Source organism: Aquarana catesbeiana, linkage group LG01, assembly GCF_042186555.1.
Source record: "Aquarana catesbeiana isolate 2022-GZ linkage group LG01, ASM4218655v1, whole genome shotgun sequence".
NCBI lineage: Eukaryota > Metazoa > Chordata > Amphibia > Anura > Ranidae > Aquarana > Aquarana catesbeiana.
This window is the reverse complement of record NC_133324.1, coordinates 745,487,556-745,510,201: the sequence shown is the minus strand read 5'-3', so window position 1 is coordinate 745,510,201 and position 22,646 is coordinate 745,487,556. Positions and strand designations below refer to the sequence as shown.

At 40.4% G+C, this 22,646-nt stretch overlaps 1 protein-coding gene across 3 annotated transcripts in view; it reads right to left on the bottom strand.

The window, feature by feature from the left end:
* Window positions 1-5,612: 5,612 nt before the first annotated feature.
* Window positions 5,613-22,646, bottom strand: part of LOC141112568 (uncharacterized) — a 171,169-nt gene continuing 154,135 nt past the window's right edge. For all 3 annotated transcript variants that reach the window (XM_073605505.1, XM_073605523.1, XM_073605514.1), the window contains 2 exons: window positions 14,394-14,484; window positions 5,613-10,946 (listed from right to left, as the gene is read on the bottom strand). In XM_073605505.1, coding sequence (XP_073461606.1) covers window positions 10,872-10,946; window positions 14,394-14,484 — 166 coding nt within the window. In that variant the 3' untranslated portion in view covers window positions 5,613-10,871. The remainder of the gene's footprint in view (window positions 10,947-14,393; window positions 14,485-22,646) is intronic.

Genomic DNA, 22,646 nt, shown 5'->3' with positions numbered 1-22,646 from the left:
GTTTTTAAGAATGCATTAAAGTGAAAAACCTTAAGCCTGTAAAACCACTTTAAGCTCTTTAATGCACATTAATAGGTTTACCTATAGCAAATTTTCTTAGCTTTCCTTATCTCTTAGTTACGTTTAATCCCTTTACTTTTCCCATGTGTTTTACTTGTCCCCCTGCCCCCTCTGTTCTTTTTTTTAACCTAGTTGATAATAAAGTCTATACATCATGTACTAGAGAATCTACAATAGAAAAGGAGCTTTAACAAATAACCAAATGACAAATGAACAAGTACTTATTAGTGTTTCAATTAACACACAGCTAATGTTGCTAATAAGAATCCCCCCCCCCTATTTAGTCTGTCCTTATTTGAATGTATAGATCCCATCTTTGACAGTTTGCCGGCTTCAGCCCAATGATTAGGTACTTGCTATACAGAGGGAAGGAGCAAGCATAACATCATAACTTAAATCAGCAATTCCCTTTTTTATTAGCTGCACTAATCAGCAATGCTATATTTTTTAAAGACTTTCTTGCTGCTTCAGTCACATGCAGTACCTCTTCTCCACCACAAGATGTCCACAGGTGAAGGATGCCCAACAAAGACTGCCCACCATTCACAGAACACTTTGTATCTTTTTTTATGACTACAGGGCATTTTCTGATTGGGCAAGGTGGAGATTATGACGTCACCACCGTGACAGAGGAGGAGTCTATTTGACCACTGATTTCTTAATTCAGTACAACATTTTGTGCTATTGGAACAGGGTCTTCAGTCTTTCTTTTGATGCTGCTGTGAGCTGCCCTATGCATAGGCTGCAGTGGCACTCATATAAATCATCACTGAGCAAAATGTAAAAAAGAGACATGGCCAGAAGAAGCTTAGTTTGAAACAAAGAGGATACTAGGCTTATTTCACTAAATGATAATGCCATAACAAAATAATTTCTGCCATATGGCTTATTTCCAGTGGTCATTGGCAAAGATTGCTGGAAATAATGGTTGTAATGCCAGGTAACAATAACTACTGCATACTGAATTTAAGATGACTATAAACAGCTTGAATGTCAGGCGATTCCAACTTGAATTTGCCAAAATTCAAGCTGTGAGTGGCTCTGTCAGCACCACCTGGCTTGACAAAACTTGAATGAAGAATCAAACAGCTGGGTGGAAAATTGTTGGCTGAAGAGTGACTGCATCTTATCACATACTGTGGTTGATTTACTAAAACTAGAGAGTGCAAAATCTGGTGCAGCTGTGCACGGTAGCCAATCAGCTTCTAACTTCAGCTTGTTCAGTTAAGCTTTGAAAATAAAACCTGGAAGCTGATTGGCTACCATGCACAGCTGCACCAGATTTTGCACTCTCCAGTTTTAGTATGTTAACTCCACAGTTTGAGTATTCAAGCAGCAGCTGGCAATGCAGGTTCCCCCATCCACACGTTTTAGCTTGGATGGAGGAATTCATTGATTTCTGAACCAGAGAAATGTAGTCATGCATGGCTAGCTTTAGACTACTTTATATAAGTGTAACTGATAACTTACGAGCATACATCAGATACAACATAAGTAGTAAGGACTTGCGCTCAGTAATTATACGCAGAAGTCTTTTGAAGAACAACATAAATAAACGCTTTTAGAGTTACAATTTTATTATGACAATTATAAGTGTTTCAAGGTGCTAATGAAAAGTAGTAATATAACATGCAATTATTGTAAAAAAAAAGACTTATGAGTTTGAATTAAATGATTACAATGGCAACATGATAAACAGATCACAACAAAATATAAAAAGTAAAGGTAGTACAGCAACACAGTTACATATTTATATGCTAAAAGCATGCTTACCACATTGTCCGAACCCAGTAAAATAGTAAGTATTCTCTTAGTAAATGCCAAGAAGGATGAACACAGGATATATAAAACTTAACACATATGGAAATTTAAGAGTCTACTCATAATATTTTTTACACAAGATTTGCATTACTTTCACCCAAGAAACACACATTTTCTTATTAAATGCAATTGTTAAATACTGTGTGAAAGTTGTGTAAATCAGGTTTGAAAACAATAATAAACAGAACCTTTAGAGCCCATTTATACTATGCTGCATGTTTCTGTGCGATTCACATGCAGTTCTGTGCAGTGCAATTTCCTCCTATTCATTTTGAATGGGCTAAAATCGCACCTCACTAAAAGTAGTGCATGTATTACTTTTGGAAATGCACTGCAACCAGATTGCATAGCACATTTGTACCATGCAATCTGTTGCCGGAAAATGTACTGCATTTAGGATGTTGTTATTTTTGCACTAACACCAACTGCAGATAGCAAGGGCGGTGCTATTTAAATGTCATGTGCAAAACCGGTATGGAATGCGGGTTTCCTGCACAGCATTTTAGTGTGAACGGGCCCTTAGAGTGTACCTGTACAATTCAAGTGTAGATATTTTATTCAGAAATAAAAGGGTTATGCAGATGAAAGTTTGCCAGTTGCTAATAGTTCTATACAACCAGTTCCCCTTATTGCAATCTTTCCTGTTTTCACTTGCCACCAAGTGAAGCCATATATTCAGTTTTATTCTCTATAGTGCCACTTGTAAGTGACATGTGGTATTTCATCTTGACCACTGAAATACAGTGATATCCTATAAGGATGATTGGAATTAAAGAGGTTGTAAAGGCATATTTTTAAAAACAAACATGTTATACTTACCTGCTCTGTGCAGTGGTATTGCACAGAGCGGCCCCGAACCTTCTTTTTTTTGGGGTCCCCGTCTAGAGCTCTCCACTCTTCCTCTTCTCGGTGTGCCCCTATAGAAAGCCATTTTCTTTGGAGGTCACACCTGCGGGCTTGCTCCCGAACCAGCTATTGACACACACAGGGCAGCTTGGCCTCACCCCTGCTCCTTTCTCACAGCATTTGATTGGCAGAAGCAGGAGCCAATGGTTCCTGTTGCTATCTCGGATGCCTGTGAGAGGGGAGAGAGAGAACCAGTGCTGCTGGAGATGGGCACAATGTAATTGTAAAATAATTATTAAACCCTTGGGTTTTTTAAAGCATTATGGATTTTCTAAAGAGAGAACACAGCAAAAACTATTAAAAAAGCTCTTTCTCAGATGTAAACTTCGAGTACAGAATTCTGGAAAACCAGCAGGATGAGTGGGGGATTCATTTGTGCTCTTTGTAAACTTCAGCTTGAGCTATTGAGCTCTGTGAAACAGGCATTTTTTTGACAGAGCAAATAAGTCTGCAAAACCTATAAAAAGGAGCTGAGACCTTCACCTGCTGGCTGTATATGAAAATATAAAATTCACATGCAATCTTCCATATTTGCCTGACTAAAAAAATTGATATATCTATTAAAATATTACTTTGTAGTTCTGACTGTAATAAATAATGAAAGAAAATGTATACAAAGCCACTGTATTCCCTTTAAACAATAAAACGAAATTAATCGGGGGTGTGGGAAGTGTCAGCAGCAGTGGTTAAGTTTCAATTTAGATTGGAGAGCCAGATTATATTTTAGGTTTGGGTTTGGTGAGCTAACTTTACCTTTAAGTACAATTATTTTTGTATATTTACTTTTTTTATTAAACAGTGAATTTTTATTTTACAGTTTTTCCTAAAAAATGGCAAGAAACAAACAGTTGGTACATCTCAAAAGTATACCATGGTCATTCTCACTTTAATGTGCAATATTATGTACAAAGTAAATTGCATCTCCAATTATAAAAACATCTGCCTTGCTTTCTTATATCTTATTTTTTGGCATCTATCATGAATGGGTTTAAAAAAAAAAAAAAGGAAATTCCTTATACGCATGGAACCCTTTCCTATAGTGAGGCCAGGGCATATTTCTGACAGTAGAACCCCTGCTGCAAAACTCAGTGAGCTGACATTCAGCTATTGACATAAAAGAGGTGTCCACTGACAATGGTATTTTATGGTTACACGGCAATAAAAACAGGTGGTGATGTAAGTGAAATATGGAAGTTATACCTTAGAGTTTAAAGGGAAACTCAGTTTTGTTATACACATATGCACAACTACTACACGAGATATTTCAGAATTTTAACTTGAACCCCAGACTGATATAAAGGGCCAAATTAATTGAGCTAAGTATTACTTAATACATAATTAAAAGTACCTGAATTTGACCTGGTAATAGCCTGTTCTAGTCCTTGTAGAGCAGAGATCATACTGTGATGACATTGGCACGCAGCACCACCCTGTGCACACTCAATTTTTAAAATTTTAAAGGGGTGGCATAGAAACACATAAAATGTTCAAACAGCACATAAAAAATGCATCAAAGGTCTGGTAACCTCACCACTCGACCAGAAATAGCATCATGTACGTATAAGAAAGGGAGCCATGTACATGATGCCATTCCTGGTTGGGTGGTGAGGTTTCCAGACCTTTGATGTGTTTTTATGTGCTGTTTGAGCATTTTATATGTTTCTATGCCACCCCTTTTAAATATAAAAAATGGAGTGTATAAAGAAAGTACTATTTGTCCTTTACATATGCCACTAACTTATTATAAGGAGAGAGCCACAAGATATCTACCATTAAGCGTTCACAAACCAAGGGTCATCAAGGGTTTTGAGCTCCAGCAGGAGACACCTTAAAGCGCTATTAGACCTCATTCTTATTTAGAGGTCATATAAGGAGGCGAATGTCCATTTTTGCACGTGGTGTTTTGCATGCACAGGGATATTCAGGAAAAGGATCACATTGATTTAGCACACTGGTTACAGAGAAATGGACACATTTATGGACAATTTTTGAATTGTTATATGTTGTGCTGCATCATTGTTATTATTGTTTGTTTATTGACGTGAGGTGAAATCACTGTTTAGGTGTCACAGCAAGCAACAGTTTTTGGATAATCATTTATATTATTATTTGTATTTTCATTGATTTTTTTCACTTTTTACGTATAGTGATTGTGCAGATTGTTCTCACTAATATATGGTGCCCACAAATGTACTGCATTCACTATCTCTGTTTGGTGCCTGCATGAAGATCGTATGGACACTACTTTTGAACATGGTGTAAGAAAGGTGCAAGAAACGCGTCTTTCTCCCACTGCGTTCTAGTGTGATCCGGCCCTGAAACTAAAGTTTTCATTTTTTTCATGCAATCGCTCCATCCTATTTGGAGGAAAAAAATGTGCATTATCTGCAAATACATGCCCTCTTTGCTTTTTTTCTCCAGTAAAAAAAATCTGCTGTGAGGATGCTGGAGGACTCAGTTAACTTAATGACCGATGGCTTGAGCTGCACTTGCTGGAAATCGACTTTTCCGTACTGATTCCTGAGTGTGTCAGTCTTCTGACATGTTAAAAAGGAGCAGTGTAGTCTGCTCCACAGCTTTTCCTGTGCCTGCTGGCACTTTCTATCCACGTGCGTAAGGGGCATCTGTCTGTGACTGCCTGACCTATACAGCTGTAGGATGAAGATGATCAGAGTTCATAAACACTATTTCTGCCCAGGGCTATAAATGAAAGGCATGTATACCATTCTGGTGGACAGAAACTGCTTTACACCAAAGCTATATATAAATCTGAACAATATATAGGAACACACATCGTATGCCTTTTCTGCAAGTTCTAATCTTAGTTTTTCATTTTATGCAGGTAATAAAATTTAAGGCAAACCTCTATCCATAATACTTATTTAGTAATTTGCTTGACAAAATACACTCATAGCACCTCCACAGCCCTGTCCTCTAGATCTGCTGCCTGTATTTTTGGTGTAAGTCTGCAGAGATATATTTAAAAAAACTCAATCAAATAAATAAAATTGGCATCCTTTTTTCTAAATCAGCTAGTTTAACTTCCTAAAAAAAGCTGTCCATATACTGTACAGTTGTTCCTGCAGTGGGAGTGGCTGGTCCAAATACTTAGGATACAAAAAAGTGAGGCACTTTGGTGGCTTTGGGAGGGAAAGGGCTAAGGGTGGCCATCACAAGTGATGTCTTCGAGTAACAAGCAGTGCAGGCAGGAGGCAATGCACTTTTATTTTAGGCTCCAGCCTGTAGTAAATCTACTTTTGCCATGGAGCAATACAACGCAACAGGTAAGGGTGGATCAAAAAAATGATGCAGTTGCAGATTATTTGCAAGGCTTCTGGGAAATAAAACTCAACAGTTTACCTGGAGTTAACATTTAATGCTGGCTCTTTAGTTGTACTTAAGAAAAATAAACTTTGATTTCAGGGGAATTCTGCTTTAATCACATTTATACTGCATATTTGCAAACAAGAGTAAACTATAATATGAAAGAGCATGACATGACAATGGTCATTGGCTTAACTAAAATTGGAAGCCAATAGATTGCATAAACCCCAATCCCTACTTCCTCTACAAATTAGTGTGACTATATTTCCTAAAAACATTTTTTTTTTCAACAAAAGCTAACTCGTCCTTGTGCTTCAATCTGGAAAGTGCTGGCTGTCCTAGATTGGGTTTAATTTTAACATGTTAACCACTTGACAACTGGGCACTTAAACCCCCTTCCTAACCAGACCAATTTTCAGCTTTCGGTGCTCTCACACTTTGAATGACAATTACTCAGTCATGCAACACTGTACCTATATGAAATGTATGTCCTTTTTTTCACACAAATAGAGCTTTCTTTTGGTGGTATTTAATCACCGCTGGGTTTTTTATTTTTTGCGCTATAAATCAAAAAAGACTGAAAATTCGATAAAAAATGTGTTAAAATGTATTGGCAGAGTATTGGCACAATGTTGCACAGTGTTGCAGAGTAGTGCAGTATTGCAGAGTTTTGCTATTTTTTATATTGAGCAGTGCTGTGGGCACTAAACATCCAGCCCACAGCGGTGCTGCCATCTCTCTCCCTCTCCCCTCGCACTGTACCGATCGGTACAGAGAGGGGAGGGAGGAACCGGCGTCATGACGTGACTCCGATTTGTTTACATGTGATCGCTCTGTCATTTGACGGAACGATCACGTGCTAAACGTCCGCGATCAGCGGCTATTTACCACATGGGGCGTGCGGGAGCAACATTCTGGAATGACGTCCATGGACGTCCACCCAGAACTAGCCGACCGCGCTGTTGCCGTCTTTCGGCAATGGCCCGGTCGGCAAGTAGTTAATAAATCTTTCCGGTTTGCACAGTTGTTTCTCAGTGAACAAATTGCACAAAGATAACAGATGGCAATAAATACCCAAGAAAGATTCTAAACCTTTCCCACTCTATCAAACAAAATAAAACATGCCTGAAAGGGAAATGGTTCTTTTATCCATAACACCTTCCAGATTATTTGTTTTAGATTCTAGCTTGCACTGATACAATGACTGCTGGGTATGTAGGCAGCTATGGACAGACTACCTGCTCAGAACTTTAATTTTTAATCTGGTCATAAATGAAGTGCAGTAGCCTATCCTACTCAATAAAGAGAACCTATCAAACATTTTAAAATTAGAAATGTAAAACGTTCATCATCTGCTATTATTTTTTATTAGCCAAAACCACTACTCCAACTGAGGCACTCTTATTGGTTAAAAAGATGACAAGTGGGCAGGGCCTAGTCTCAATATCAGGGAAGTTGATCCTAAAGTAATAAAATGGAACCAAAGTAAAAGACTCACAGAAGCAGATTTTATGGACAACAAGGTAATAGCAGGTACCTTGTGGTAATTGTTTTTGAGCAGGGCTTTTATTTTAAATGTATATGTCTTAAATGCATTCTATACTTGTTTTTTGCCTGTAAAAGCCTCTCTTGTGCAGACATCCAAAAGGACTGACACTGCTCCTTGGGAACATACATATGGTAGTATCCCCGCCCATTACCAACAGGACTAGTAATAGCTATATAAGTGTTTAAATCCAAGGATGCCCATTCACTTTAATGTCCTTGAGAGAAACATCAGCCAGTGATGCAAGCATGCCTCACCTCCCATTTGTACACCATATTCTTTCAGGTTTAGCCTCATCTGGGCACTGGATCATCAATAGCTAAATGCACCTATAAGGTCAAGAGAATCCCTTCTGTGGCTTTTGTGGGAACAGGGCTAAGCTGTTCAAGTAAGAAGTCACATGACATTAATGAAGAGAGGTGTTTGTCATTAGGTTTTGGGCATTGCCTCATGGCTTTCACCCTTTCCTTCCTTGTTCTCCTTTGCAGTTTCCCTCATTTCCCCTTTTGTCTCTATTCACCTGTGGTCCCGCTTGCAGGCTTAATCCTACTGTGTTTTATACACTGGTTTCTGATTCTCAGTGTATTCCCAAGCCTGGCTAGTGTCTGTGCTATCACAATTTTTTCTTAGCTTTGGCTGTTTTGCAAATAACGTCACTTCCAGCAAGTATCCCATTTCTGGGTCAGAAGTGATGCTGGTGACAAGGAGCGTGTTATAGCATCTGCCAGAACAGAACGGCACTTAAATAGTGTTAGAAATAGTGGCAATGTTACCAAACAATGGGTGCAGTTGAAACAAGCCATGGTGGGAATACCAGTAGACTTGCTGCCATGGTGTCGCACAAACCTCCCTGTCTGTGCACACCTACCCCACTGTTGGAGAAAGTGTTCCTAACTTCTCTTTCTTCGCACCCCTCATTCCTATAGTTGAAAACCCTGTCTTTAGCCCTGGCTTACTTGATTTGATATTTCAAACCATGAAATCTAACAGCCTTTTCCAGGCACGACATTTTATTGCGGTCAGACATTGGGTTCCCAGACAACGAATTTGGCAGAAGCTCCAGCTGGCTGACGCCTGACTCCATTTGAACTTTTGTGTATGGACAGTTTCCCAGACCTACCGCATGCTTGTATCCCCACCCCCGACCTATCGGTTACCTTACATCTCAAAATGGGAACATGATCTGGGGCTGAGCCTCACAGACAAAGAGGTAGAGAAGATCCTCCTGTTCACTTACAAAACATCTATCAGTTCCAGGCACCAAGAGTAGGGATTCAAACTATTAACATGTTGATATTTCACGCCTATCTGGCATTGTGGGGAGGCAATTGGCTCTCTTCTTCATATCTTTTGGTCCTATCGTTATTTGCATGCCTTCTGGTCGGAGGTACATTGCATTACCCAAAAATTCACTGATCATGCAATATCGTGGGATCCGGCATTCTGCATCATCACTATATCTCTGAGAAGACCTATAGAATCTCAATTTTACCATTACCGCTCACTGCAGTGAAAAAAAGCTATATCCCGCTTTTCTGGAAGCAGACACAAGCATCGTCAATCTCCATCTGGCTGAAAAGGGTCTCTGAAATAAATGAGATCGAACACCTAGTGACCACGGAGATGGGCCTTCATGACAAATTTCTCGATCTGTTTGCTATTTCTTCCTCCCTGCACAATAAAGATTCTAATATGATACATAGTGATAAAAAAAATCTCAAATTAGATGTAATTGTTTATTTGCAGCCCCCTCTCCTTTAGAGCCCTCCAAAATACACAGATCAGATGGTATTTCAGGGAGGCAGAATTCAGGGATCTGATGTCACACACTGCACAGCAGAGAGCTGAATGTAAGCCTACTGTAAGGGAAGGGACACCCCCACCCTCCCGCCACCTACACAATTTCTGTGGGAAACATGCACATCTGTGGTTGTCAGTCACCTGCTGTGTGCTAGAGTCCATCATCGTGGTTTGCCAGGTGTCATGAAGACTGTCAGAAGTGACAGATGCAGATTTCAGGGAAAGAAGAGAGCAGTCAAGATCCAGGTGCTATGGATTGAGGGACCTAAGCTTTACATGAGGATATGCTTGTTCATTTTTCCTTTGAAAAGGTTTACAACCACTTTACACTATGGGGAAGCCAGAAGAGGTCCCTCTGAAAGCAGCTTGATACTATCTAGTCTTGGAGAAAAATCCCAAATACCATATGTATGCTGCCATGGAAGCACAAGGAAAATAGAAAGAAAATCGCCGTACTTTCCATAATTGTCCCTTCTGGTGCTCACACATATTAGCATGTATGCCCACCTATGTCATTCTAATCTATTTACTGAAATGATCGACACTGGGTTTAAAAACGTAGATATCAGTGGTCCTGTTGGTAGTTAGGGGTGGGGCTTGTAACATGTATTCTGCCATGGGTAGGCACTAAGAAAGGAAAATTATTGCAAGTATGGCAATCATTTTTCTGTTATGTATAGAGGTGAGGGGCAGAGGAGCTGGGTCAGCAAAGACAGTTTGTACATACTCCCAAAAGAGGAGAGGGGAATAGCATGGCAAGAGGAAAGGAGAACTGTAGTTGCGCTAGAGAACCAACTCTTCCAATTCCCTAGCAAGTTCAAAGGCACATTGCAAAAACATAAGAACACTGTTTATGAAAAAGAAAAAATGCTGCAAGTAAGCATTTAAAATACTTGATTTTTTTGTGCTTCTACCTGCATTTTTTAATGCATATCACCTCTCAGGAGCCTATGAACCTCTCTCAAAAGCAATCCACTGCTGAATGCTTTTCAAAGGGAAGGCAAGGGCTGCCGTCTGTGTGAATGAGGCCTAAAACAGTACGAAGTCTAACATGAAAGAACTTGAACATATCTGGTCTGTATATTCGCTGGCTCAAAACTGGTGTTGCCAGCGAAACAGTGATTGGCCTGCATTAAATGTATGCATATGGCATGGACAGAGAAGCACACATACCACTGCAATTATACAAACACATTTACCTATCAAAGGACAGCAACCTATTAAAACATACAAGTACAGAAGTTGAATGAAACCGTTACCAAATGATTACCAAATATTTTAGTTATAGCTGCATAATTGTAGTTTAGGTAGTTTTTTTCCCGTTAATGATTTCTAAAAAAAGGTTTATCTGAAAATAAATTCTACTAATACTGTTTACTGTATTGCCACAGGCCTGTATAAAAGCTATGACTATTTAATCAATCAATGATTTTAGATCAGGGACATTTTTGATCTCGAGGTCTAGTAGCATTTGTCCAAATGCCTTCCCCTAAAATAAAGAAATAGAAAAAAAAGATTTAATACAGAAGCAGTGAATGGACTCACACATTAAAGTGTTCCTAAAGCCAACGCTTTTTAAAATTAAAATAATAAACATGTTATACTTACCTGCTCTGGGCAATGGTATTGCTCAGAGCAGCTCAGATCCTCCTCTTCTGGGGTCCCCTGCTGGCGCTGTATGCTCCTTCTCTTCTCCTTTCGCCCCCATAGCAAGCTGCTTGCTTTGGAAGCAGGCGTGCAGGTTCGATCCCAAGCCAGTGTATGTTCTTCTATTAACACACAGTGAAGTTGATTTAATAAAACTGGAGAGTACAAAAATCTGTGTGCATGGTAGCCAATCAGCTTCCAACTTCAGCTTGTTCAATTACGCTTTGACCATAAAAAACTGAAAGTTGAATGGTTTCTATGCACAGCTGCACCAGATTTTGTACTTTCCAGTTTAAGTAAATCAATCTCAGTGTGTTTTATTTCAAGAATTAAATAATGGACAAGTTCACCTTTAAGAAATACTAAATGCACACACAGTATTTTTGCAGGTACATTTATTATTATTTTTTTACTGGAGCCTGCAGAGCATTGCACCAATGATCAGCAGATTGTGGGTGCAATGTCAGGCTCCTACCCCTCCTCTAGCTTTGTGCCCATATCCTCGTTACGGGCCTTCAGTTACAGAGCTGTAAGAATAAATGAACTATGAGCGTGCGCAGCAGCGCACTCGCAGCCTGTTCAAGCTACAAGTATGTTTTCCGTGGTGGTAGGCGGTAGTTTATTTTTTTTTATTCACAGAACTCTGTGAATGAATGATGCGCACGTGTGAGCAAAGACCATTTTCTGCTGACCCCTAGAAGTGATGCTAGATTCAGTAAGTTGCACAGTTATGTAGCTTCATCCTATATCCCTAGATGTCAGAGGTTAGTGGCCTGCAGAACTCAGTTAAAGTGGAGTTTCAGTCATTTTTCATCTTTCCATCTATTAAATCTTCTGCCCTTGTTGTTTTAACTTTGGATAGTAAAACATTTTTTTTCTGCCAGTAAATACATTGTAGAGCCCACTTCCTCTTTCTTGTCTGGATATTAGCCTAGGCTTATGACATAATGCACAGCTTTCTCTCACTCTCTTGAGAGTTTTCCAGGAAGGGAAGGGGGATGAGTCATAAGAGGGCCAATGAGAGCTTCAGGGCTTTAGAGCTGGAGGTGTGCCTCTGTGTGTCTGTGTAAATCCAGGAAGTGAACAGGCAGCAGCTTCAGCTGGTCACAGTTAAAATGGATGCAGCCAGACTTAGTGGAGGGAGAATTCTGCAGCATATTTGGCAAGTACAGAATCACAGTATACAGTGGGGAAAGTATTCAGACCCCCTTAAATTTTTCACTCTTTGTTATATTGCAGCCATTTGCTAAAATCATTTAAGTTCATTTTTTTCCTCATTAATGTACACACAGCACCCCATATTGACTGAAAAACACAGAATTGTTGACATTTTTGTAGATTTATTAAAAAAGAAAAACTGAAATATCACCTTGTCCTAAGTATGCAGACCCTTTGCTGTGACACTCATATATTTAACTCAGGAGCTGTCCATTTCTGTTGATCATCCTTGAGATGGTTCTACACCTTCATTTGAGTCCAGCTGTGTCTGATTATACTGATTGGACTTGATTAGGAAAGCCACACACCTGTCTATATAAGACCTTACAGCTCACAGTGCATGTCAGAGCAAATGAGAATCATGAGGTCAAAGGAACTGCCTGAAGAGCTCAGAGACAGAATTGTGGCAAGGCGCAGATCTGGCCAAGGTTACAAAAAAAATTCTGCTGCACTTAAAGTTCCTAAGAGCACAGTGGCCTCCATAATCCTTAAATGGAAGACGTTTAGGACGACCAGAACGCTTCCTAGAGCTGGCCATCCGGCCAAACTGAGCTATCGGGGGAGAAGAGCCTTGGTGAGAGAGGTAAAGAAGAACCCAAGATCACTGTGGTTGAGCTCCAGATGATGCAGTCGGGAGATGGGAGAAAGTTGTAGAAAGTCAACCATCACTGCAGCCCTCCACCAGCCGGGCCCTTATGGCAGAGTGGCCCGACGGAAGCCTCTCCTCAGTGCAAGACACATTTAAGCCCGCATGGAGTTTGCTAAAAAACACCTGAAGGACTCCTAGATGGTGAGAAATAAGATTCTTTGGTCTGATGAGACCAAGATAGAACTTTTTGGCCTTAATTCTAAGCGGTATGTGTGGAGAAAACCAGGCACTGCTCATCACCTGTCCAATACAGTCCCAACAGTGAAGCATGGTGGTGGCAGCATCATACTGTGGGGGTGTTTTTCAGCTGCAGGGACAGGACGACTGGTTGCAATCAAGGGAAAGATGAATGCGGCCAAGTACAGGGATATCCTGGACGAAAACCTTCTCCAAAGTGCTCAGGACCTCAGACTGGGCCGAAGGTTTACCTTCCAACAAGACAATGACCCTAGGCACACAGCTAAAATAATGAAGGAGTGGCTTCACAACAACTCCGTGACAGTTCTTGAATGGCCCAGCTAGAGCCCTGACTTAAACCTAATTGAGCATCTCTGGAGAGACCTAAAAATGGCTGTCCACCAACGTTTAACATCCAACCTGACAGAACTGGAGAGGATCTGCAAGGAGGAATGGCAGAGGATCCCCAAATCCAGGTGTGAAAAACTTGTTGCATCTTTCCCAAAAAGACTCATGGCTGTATTAGATCAAAAGGGTGCTTCTACTAAATACTGAGCAAAGGATCTGAATACTTAGGACCATGTGATATTTCAGTTTTTCTTTTTTAATAAATCTGCAAAAATGTCAACAATTCTGTGTTTTTCTGTCAATATGGGGTGCTGTGTGTACATTAATGAGAAAAAAAATGATTTTAGCAAATGGCTGCAATATAACAAAGAGTGAAAAATTTAAGGGGATCTGAATACTTTCTGTCCCCACTGTATATAAAGTAATATGCAAAGTGGTTAGAGGGAAGCTTCAGAATGGCAAAGATGTTTTTATCACAAATTATGTGAGCAGACTGCAGTTCCTCTTTAGGTAAGGTTATAATAGTTTTCCATCAAGCTTTCTTTAGCCTATAATGGCCACTAACATAGCAATGGGATGCACTGCAAAGTTACATAATTGTGATTTATTTTTCTATTTTTTAATTTTATATAACTGTTTCTAGATATTTGTAAATTTGAGATTTCATATAACATAACCTGTTTATGTTAGGTTTAAAGGGTACTCTGTGACTCTACAGTCACCAATTATTACATTTAATAAGCAGTCACTAGGCTCCACTGTTAATTCATACAGCAATGCATGTTTCACCTTATAGCTAGGAATAGAATACATTGAAGTGAGTGGTTCAACCTAACAGCAGCCATCAAATGTCAATATTAGGTAGACGTATGTCAGAAGTTTATAGATGCCATTTACCTGAGGGTCACTCCTCAGTGATGCAATACCTCCACCCCCCAGGGAATTCTTCAGGACAAAGTTTAAGGCGTGTGTTCCTGGTAACTCATACCTGTTAGACAAAGAAATTACAGGATTGTTATACGCACAGTAAAAACCATTGTCAGCATTTTCAGGAGGACAGAGCTCAGCTTCAAATCATCATCTACGGGGAATACCTGGGGCTGGTCTTGAATACCAACAAGGCCAAGGTGTTCCTTCAGGGAGAAAAACTATAAAAACTACAATTTCAGGTTCACTTGCTGAATGCTCTCAGATGGTTGTCCATTCACCAATGCACGCATGTTTGGGACTTTCTGGTAGCAGCTTTCAAAACAATTCCTTATGCACAACACCATAGCAGAAAGTTGTGACGTGAGATCCTGTCCCAGTGGAACAAGTTTCCTATGTCTCTGGAAGGGAAGATTTGGGTAAGCTGGCAGCCAAAGTTATCTCTAGTTTGGTGTCTTTGCTCCCCTTTGCGGCTAGCCAGAAATGAGTTTCCTTCCTCCATAGAAAATAGTAACAAAAGACTGGCAACAGCTTGTGTGGCTTAGAAACAGAGAAAAAAAATCTTGCGAGCCACAATAATCCAATACCTTAGTGGAAAACCAACTGAAATAAATATCCAGCTGCAAACGCAGAACACGTATTCATAACCGTGCGGTGAAACATAAACAGAAAATTGCGTTGCGCTTAGGAATAAACGTAAGTATCCGCACACCCTAGTGGTGTCACACAAATAGATATAAAGTGCAATGTGCAGATAATATGGATCTAAACTCAACTCTGCATACTTAAATGAATAAATATATCAAAAAGTGCAGCAAGGTGCCATGTACAATAAATCCCAAAGTGTAATGTGCAAACAGTACGTATCTGAAATCATATTTGCATAAATAAATAAATCAATATGGATCTGAAAACACCTTTGCATATATAAATAAATGAATACAGCAAAGCATTAATACTTGAATAAAAACGTGCACTATAAATGATATACTGTATATATGTCTCACATGCAAAACTCCACTGTAATCATAAAGTGATGAGTGAAATAAACAAATAAACCAAATGTGTAATGAGTGATATTAAAGACTCCAATCGTCCTTATTAGTGAAAAATCTTCCAACACAGCAATTGTGCAGTAAAAGTTCCAAAAAGAAATTTATTAATAGTATAATAGTGCTTCAGAGAAAAGTTCCAGTTGCTGAATCAAAGTGCCCAAATCATGCCGTGAAGTGCCTCGGTGACCCCCAATGTGGTTGCGCTCACCTTAGAGCGCGTGACACAGTGTTTAGCTGCGTCAATACACGCTGTGGAGCCACCCCTGGGCTCAATGATTGATACCAGATGATTCTCCAAGCAGACTCTCTATGGCTCCACAAACATCATACCAAAAAAAGAGAAGGGCTATATAGTGTGATACCGTTAAATGCTTTATTAAATTTACACCCAATCCCCACACTGGGGTACTCACATTTATTGGGTGCTAGTGTGCACCATACATTATAAGTCCAAAAAAACGCTAATCGGTGTGCTGCGGGGTATGAGAGATCCACAACCCAGCTCTGTGCTGATCGCTCCGTCCTGGCCCCTCCCCTACGCGTCTTCGACACAGGGAATCACGTGTCTTCATCAGGGGGATGCCCAGGATTTAATAAAGCATTTAAAGAAATAAATTTCTTTTTGGAACTTTTACTGCACAATTGCTGTGTTGGAAGATTTTTCACTAATAAGGACGATTGGAGTCTTTAATATCACTCATTACATATTTGGTTTGTTTATTTATTTCACTCATCACTTTATGATTACAGTGGAGTTTTGCATGTGAGACATATATACAGTATATCATTTATAGTGCACGTTTTTATTCAAGTATTAATGCTTTGCTGTATTCATTTATTTATTTATTTATTTATATATGCAAAGGTGTTTTCAGATCCATATTGATTTATTTATTTATTTATGCAAATATGATTTCAGATACGTACTGTTTGCACATTACACTTTGGGATTTATTGTACATGGCACCTTGCTGCACTTTTTGATATATTTATTTATTTAAGTATGCAGAGTTGATTTTAGATCCATATTATCTGCACATTGCACTTTATATCTATTTGTGTGACACCACTAGGGTGTGCGGATACTTACGTTTATTCCTAAGCGCAACGCAATTTTCTGTTTAAGCTTGTGTGGCTTGGGAGGAGTACTGGAATACTGTCCACTCAGTGTTCTTGGAGCTCAGAGAAGTCCCTGCTTCCCATAAATTTGCTGTACCTTTGGGTGATCAGATGGGATCTGCTTCAATGGATGCACATCTTGGAGAGCATGCAGTAGGCAAAATTAAAGTTGTAGTTAGTGTTTCTGAGAGAAGGAACACCTTGGCCTGATTGCTATCCAAGACCAGCCCCAGCACTTGGCCCTATACTAGTTTAGTACATATGCATACCATGCAGTCTTTTTCTGCTTCAGATCAGCCTAAAAGTAAGCTCCTGCAGACCAAATGCACATTATTCTGAAGTTTACAAATATGCACCTGTTCAGCTGCACCAGGGCCCATACTATTTTTGTGCCAAATGCACAGTGTTCTGGAGTCACAACACTTTAAAGTGCACTGCTAGGGGTGTATCGACTTACAGTTGTACAGCCCCCCCCCCCCCCCCCGGATTAAGCAGTAAGCATGCAGTATATAATCATGACTTGTCTGGCCACACAGATCTCCCATAGTAAGTACTCACACTTCACTAGTATCCATGGCCTGCCGTTATGTCTCAAGAGGCCTACCTGAATCTGCTGAGCACATGGCTAACATGGCTGCCCCTCCACTTTCTGCCTACAAAGAAACAGGCTCCTGTGCCCTCTAGTGGCTGGAGGAGAAACGGCATCCCATACTTCTAAGAAGTACACAGAGCATGTTTTAAACAGCACACTGCCCCTAGGGGCTACTGAGAAAACACCAGAAAGTCAGATTTTTATAAAGAGAAACTGCAAACAAATGCAGACTTGCCATTCCTGCTGCAGGACTCTGAACATGACAGGAGTCCAATCTTCATCCATCATGGCGAGCTTTGTCATAAAAGACCTTCAGGGACTGGGTCCCCCTTAATGTGGGGTCCACTCCCCTGGACCTGTATAGCACCCTACAGGAAAGCCCTTGGTCAGAACAAACACTGCACAGGGCTCCATTACGCAGGGTCCAGTGCCATAAGGCTGCATTACAGGCAAAACCTCGAGAAATCTTTTCTCCTTCCAATGAGGTTTGGGTACCATCCATTTTGGCTGACAGCTTTTTCGAATGGATCCGAATCAAGTCCATGATTCTAAATAGAACCGTCCAGACCTCCACGTATGCTCCAAGAGCACATGTATTACCTCAGTGAAAATTCCACCTTACAGACACTGGCGAAAAAACGGAGGTCCTTCCTGTGTAGGAGGGGTTATATAGGGGAGGACTTCCTGTTTGACTATCTTGCACTGTCCATCCACCAGTAGGTGGCGTATAACCCATATAGTCATTATTATGGTTGCTCTGTGTCCTATAATGTACGATAAAGAAATTCCATTTAATGTTCTTCCTACGATGGTGTCTTAAGGATGCTATCTATGTTTCAAAGCCTTTTTCCTTTTAGATTGTAAGCTCCAACGAGCAGGGTCCTCTAATTCCTCCTGTATTGAACTGAATTGTAACTGCGCTATCTACCCTCATGCTGTAAAGCACTGGGCAAACTGCTGGTGCTACATAAATCCTGTATAATACAGATACAGTGGAACCTTGGATTATGAGCATAACCTGTTCCAGGAGAATGCTTGTAATCCAAAGCACTCGCATATCAAAGCGAGTTTCCCCATAGAAGTCAATAGAAACAAAGATAATTTGTTCCACATTGACTTCTATTGTATGCAGTACAGCATGTCGCCAGAGGTGGGGGGGGCGCCAGAGAGACTCGTAAATACTCGGAGACCACTAGGATTCACTCAGAAAGGCTCGGAAACACTCGGGCACTGAGTATTTCTGAGTATTTCCTAGTGTTTGCAAGTGCATCCGAGCGGCTCAGAGTGTTACCGGCGCCCCTGCACCTCTGGCCAAATGCTGTACTGCACACCGCAGAGGCTTGAATCCTGCTTGTTTCGCGAGACAACACTCGCAAACCGAGTCAGGATTTTAAAAATAGCTGGTATTGCGAAACACTCGTTAACCGCGTTACTCGCAATCCGAGATATTACTGTAATAATGATTTCACATCCCAACCTTTTAAATTGCAGGTTCCTGACCATACCACAAATGTACAGTATATATGCACCTTAAAAGGCAATTTGTACTTTTTGCCCATACTTTTCAAAGTAACAGGTAATTTTACAAGAAAGGCTTTTACGCAATTTTACGTGCCAGTATTTCCCTTCCCAGTGTTTTCCCTGACTCCCTAATCTGTTACTAAACCACCCAAGATTCCTGTCAATTTCAACCTACTGAACAAATCAAAATGGATATAGGGCTATCCATGTTACGTTCCCCCTGTCCCTTATGAAACAGTGCCTATGCTTAGGCACTCAAGCGCTGAAAGCTGCACTTTAGGGAGTGGCACACTTTTTTTTTAGCCTGCTAATGGATTAGAGCAGCTAAGGAATGTAAGAACTAGCTGTTTAAAACAAACCTGTATTTTTTCCATGCGGGGCAAACCAACAGGTTTACTTTAAAGCCCCCCCTTTCCCAGCAGCACATATTCATCTTTCCTTCAAGTGGTTTTAAAGGCTGAAGGTGTTTTACCTTAATGCATTCTCTGAGTGCTGCTCCCCCCTAATACCTGATCCCGATCTTGATCCAGCGTTGTGCACGAGAACAGCGGCTCTCTCCCTCCTCATTGGCTTACAGACAGCAAGGGAAGCCATTGGCACCCGCTGCCGTCAGCCACAGCCAGTAAGGAGGGAGAAGGGGGCGAGTCCAAGACATGCTCTGTGTGTCATTGGACACACAGAGCTGGCTCGGGTGTGAGCCCGCACGACTGACCCATAGCAAGCAGCTTGCTATGATGGGCACTCGGCGGGGGGTGGGAGGAGCCAGGAGTGCCAGCAGGGGACCCAAGAAGAGGAGGTAAATATAACATGTATGTTATTTAAAAAAAATAAGGGTTTACAATTCATTTCACTCCCTTGCTGCTGTGTCAGTCACCGGATCATAGGAAAGGTAGCTTTAAATAAGGTCACACTTCACTCCAGCTGAACAGAATGAAGAGGAGGGGAAACATGGGATAATGAGTGCATGCTGCTCTCCTGTAAGTCTCTCCTGTAAAGTGAACCTGTTACTTTGCCCAGCATGCAGGGAGTAAGAAAGCAAGAGAGAAACTCCCAGGCAAAACTAATGTCTTTGAAATGCTAAATATCTAGATTTTAAATAATGCATATGCTCAGCCTCCAAAATCTTTTCTTACATTTTACCACCTGTGCAGTTTTATAAGATCTTATATTTAAAAAAATATACAAAATAGACAAAAACGAAACAATGAAATTCTGTATGCTTAAAGTTATACTAAAGTCTTTTTTTTTTCTTTAAAAATAACAAACATGTTATACTTACCTGCTCTGTTCAGTGGTTTTGCATAGAGCAGCCCAGATCCTCCTGTTCTCAGGTCCCTCTTCTGTGCTCCTGGTCCCTCCCTCCTGTTGAGTGCCCCCACAGAAAGCAGCTTGCTATGGGGGGCACCCAAGCCAAGCTGCAGCTCCCCATGTCCATTCAGATACAGAGCCGAGCCTTCCCCACCCCCCTCTCCTCATTGGCTCACTGACTTTGATTGACAACAGCAAGAGCCAATGTCGCTTCGCTGCTGTCTCAGTCAATGAGGAGGGAGAGTGCCGGGCAGTCGAGTCTCTCGTGCAACATCGCTGGATCGAGAGGAGGCCCAGGTAAGTATTAAGGGGGCTGCTGAACACAGAAGGCTTTTTATCTTCATGCAAAGAATGCATTAAGATAAAAAAAACCTTCTGCCTTTACAACCACTTTAAATGATGAGTTGGATGAAGACTAGACTACTGATTTCGTGCAATTAGAAAAAATGCATGCCGTAATAGAGGAAAATAAAGGTTTAATATATATATATATATATATATATATATATATATATATATATATATATATATATATATATATATATATGAGAATGCATTGTTCTTTTACCCTGCTCCACTTATGTTTTATTTGTTAACATAATAGGTAATAGTAAAAAAGCAGAAAACTTTTTTTAGCACTTTTTTTAGCAACTAACACAGGTTGCAAGAATGGCATTATAAGAGCTTACATAAATCTGATTTGTAACATGACAGCTAAACTATGTGACCTGAAGTGCACTATGAAATGAACAATTCACCCTACTGTGCATATTCACTAAGGCTGATTATCGGGTTATAGTGTGTGGCGACAAGAAATAATCAACTTCAAATACACAATTTACAACTAACTCTTGTACTCTAAGACTTTACTCTTACTATTATTTGGGTTTTATCAACCTGTATTACAGTATTATCCCTCATCAACCAGTACACTTTCATGCTGGGGCTGTAATTTTTCAGTGCAGCTTTGCATCTGATTAGGGATAATGGGAAAACTGGCAACTGTCAAAAAGAACAATGATGAATAAGATTTAAGACCTTGCATTTATAATGAAACCAGGACATATAAATGGGCAATACGTATCTAAACAGAGTCAGCTTTAAAGCTGTATTAAACCCAGCAAAAGTGACAGTGGTGCTTACAATGGTCAGCTTTTATTCACTTATAAATAACCTTTATCCCAAAAAGAAAATAAAATTGCTGTAGCTGCCTGAAAAGTGTTAGCAGTTGTTCAGTTTTAACCACTTGTCTACCTGCCCAATTTATAAACAGCTACTGGTGGACTGGGATTTTAAACAGAGCTAGGACTGTGTAGACTGGGCAATGAGTTTTCTGGTAGAAGTGATTTGGGCAGCTGTAACGACCCCTGTCCAATTGTCCCTTTCATGTATCCTGGTCTCTCCTGTCTCACCCGTGGACCCAGGACCAGCATGGTAGGTGTCAGCTAGTAAAATGGAGAGAAATCAGCAAAATAGGATTTCTATAACAGTTTACCCGTAAAATCCTTTTCTTTGAAGTACATCATGGGACACAGAGCCATAGTAGTTACTATATGGGTTATATAGGCCCCTTTAGGTGATGAACACTAGCACACCCTAGACAGGAAGTTGACTCCCTAAATAACCCCTCTCCTTACCAGGAGTACCTCAGTTTTGTAGCAAAGCAATACACGTGTATACCAGAAGAGCGCCGGGACCTCTGTGTCCCGTGATGTACTTCAAAGAAAAGGATTTTACAGGTAAGCTGTTATAAAAATCCTATTTTCTTAATCGTACATAACTGGACACAGAGCCATAGTAGTTACTATATAGGATGTCCCAGAGCAATGCCAACTGAGGGGAGGGAGACCTAACAAAAAATAGGGCACCCTGAGACCAGAGGACTTATACTGCTGCCTGCAGCACACTGCGCCCAAAGGCGGTATCCTCATGCCTTTTTACATCCACCTGATAGAACCTGGTAAATGTATGAACTGAAGACCAAGTTGCGGCCCTGCAGACCTGAGCCACAGAGGCTTGATGATGCACTGCCCACGAAGCACTAACAGCCCTAGTGAAGTGCGCTTTGATTTGAAAAGGTGGAATTTACTTCTTTAAACCATAAGCCATTTCTAAATGGATTAGACAATTATTTGTCTAATCAATTTAGAAATAGTAGATTTCGATGCTGCTTGTCCTCTTTTAGGGCCTTCAGGCAACACAAACAAAACATACGTCTTCCGAATCTGAGCAGTTGCCTTTAAGTAGACCTTGACAGCTCTCATGACATCAAGAGAATGTAGTGACTTTTCTTTCATAGAACAGGGTTTTGGGAAAAATAGGTAGAACAATATCCTGGTTTAAATGAAAACCTGATACTACCGGTAGAAAGTTAGGATGAGGATGCAATACAATCTTATCCTTGTGAATAATTAAATATGGCTCTTTACAAGAAAGAGCAGCCAATTCTGACACCCTCCTTTTAGAAGATATGGCTACCATAAAAACTAGTTTCCTTGTCAAAAGGGAATATGTCGAATCGGCTCAAAAGGCTGTTTCTGTAAAGCCGACAGAACCAAATTCAAGTCCCAAGGATTCAGGGGCGTCTTAACCAGAGGATTTAACCGTGTTACCCCCTGAATAAAGTTA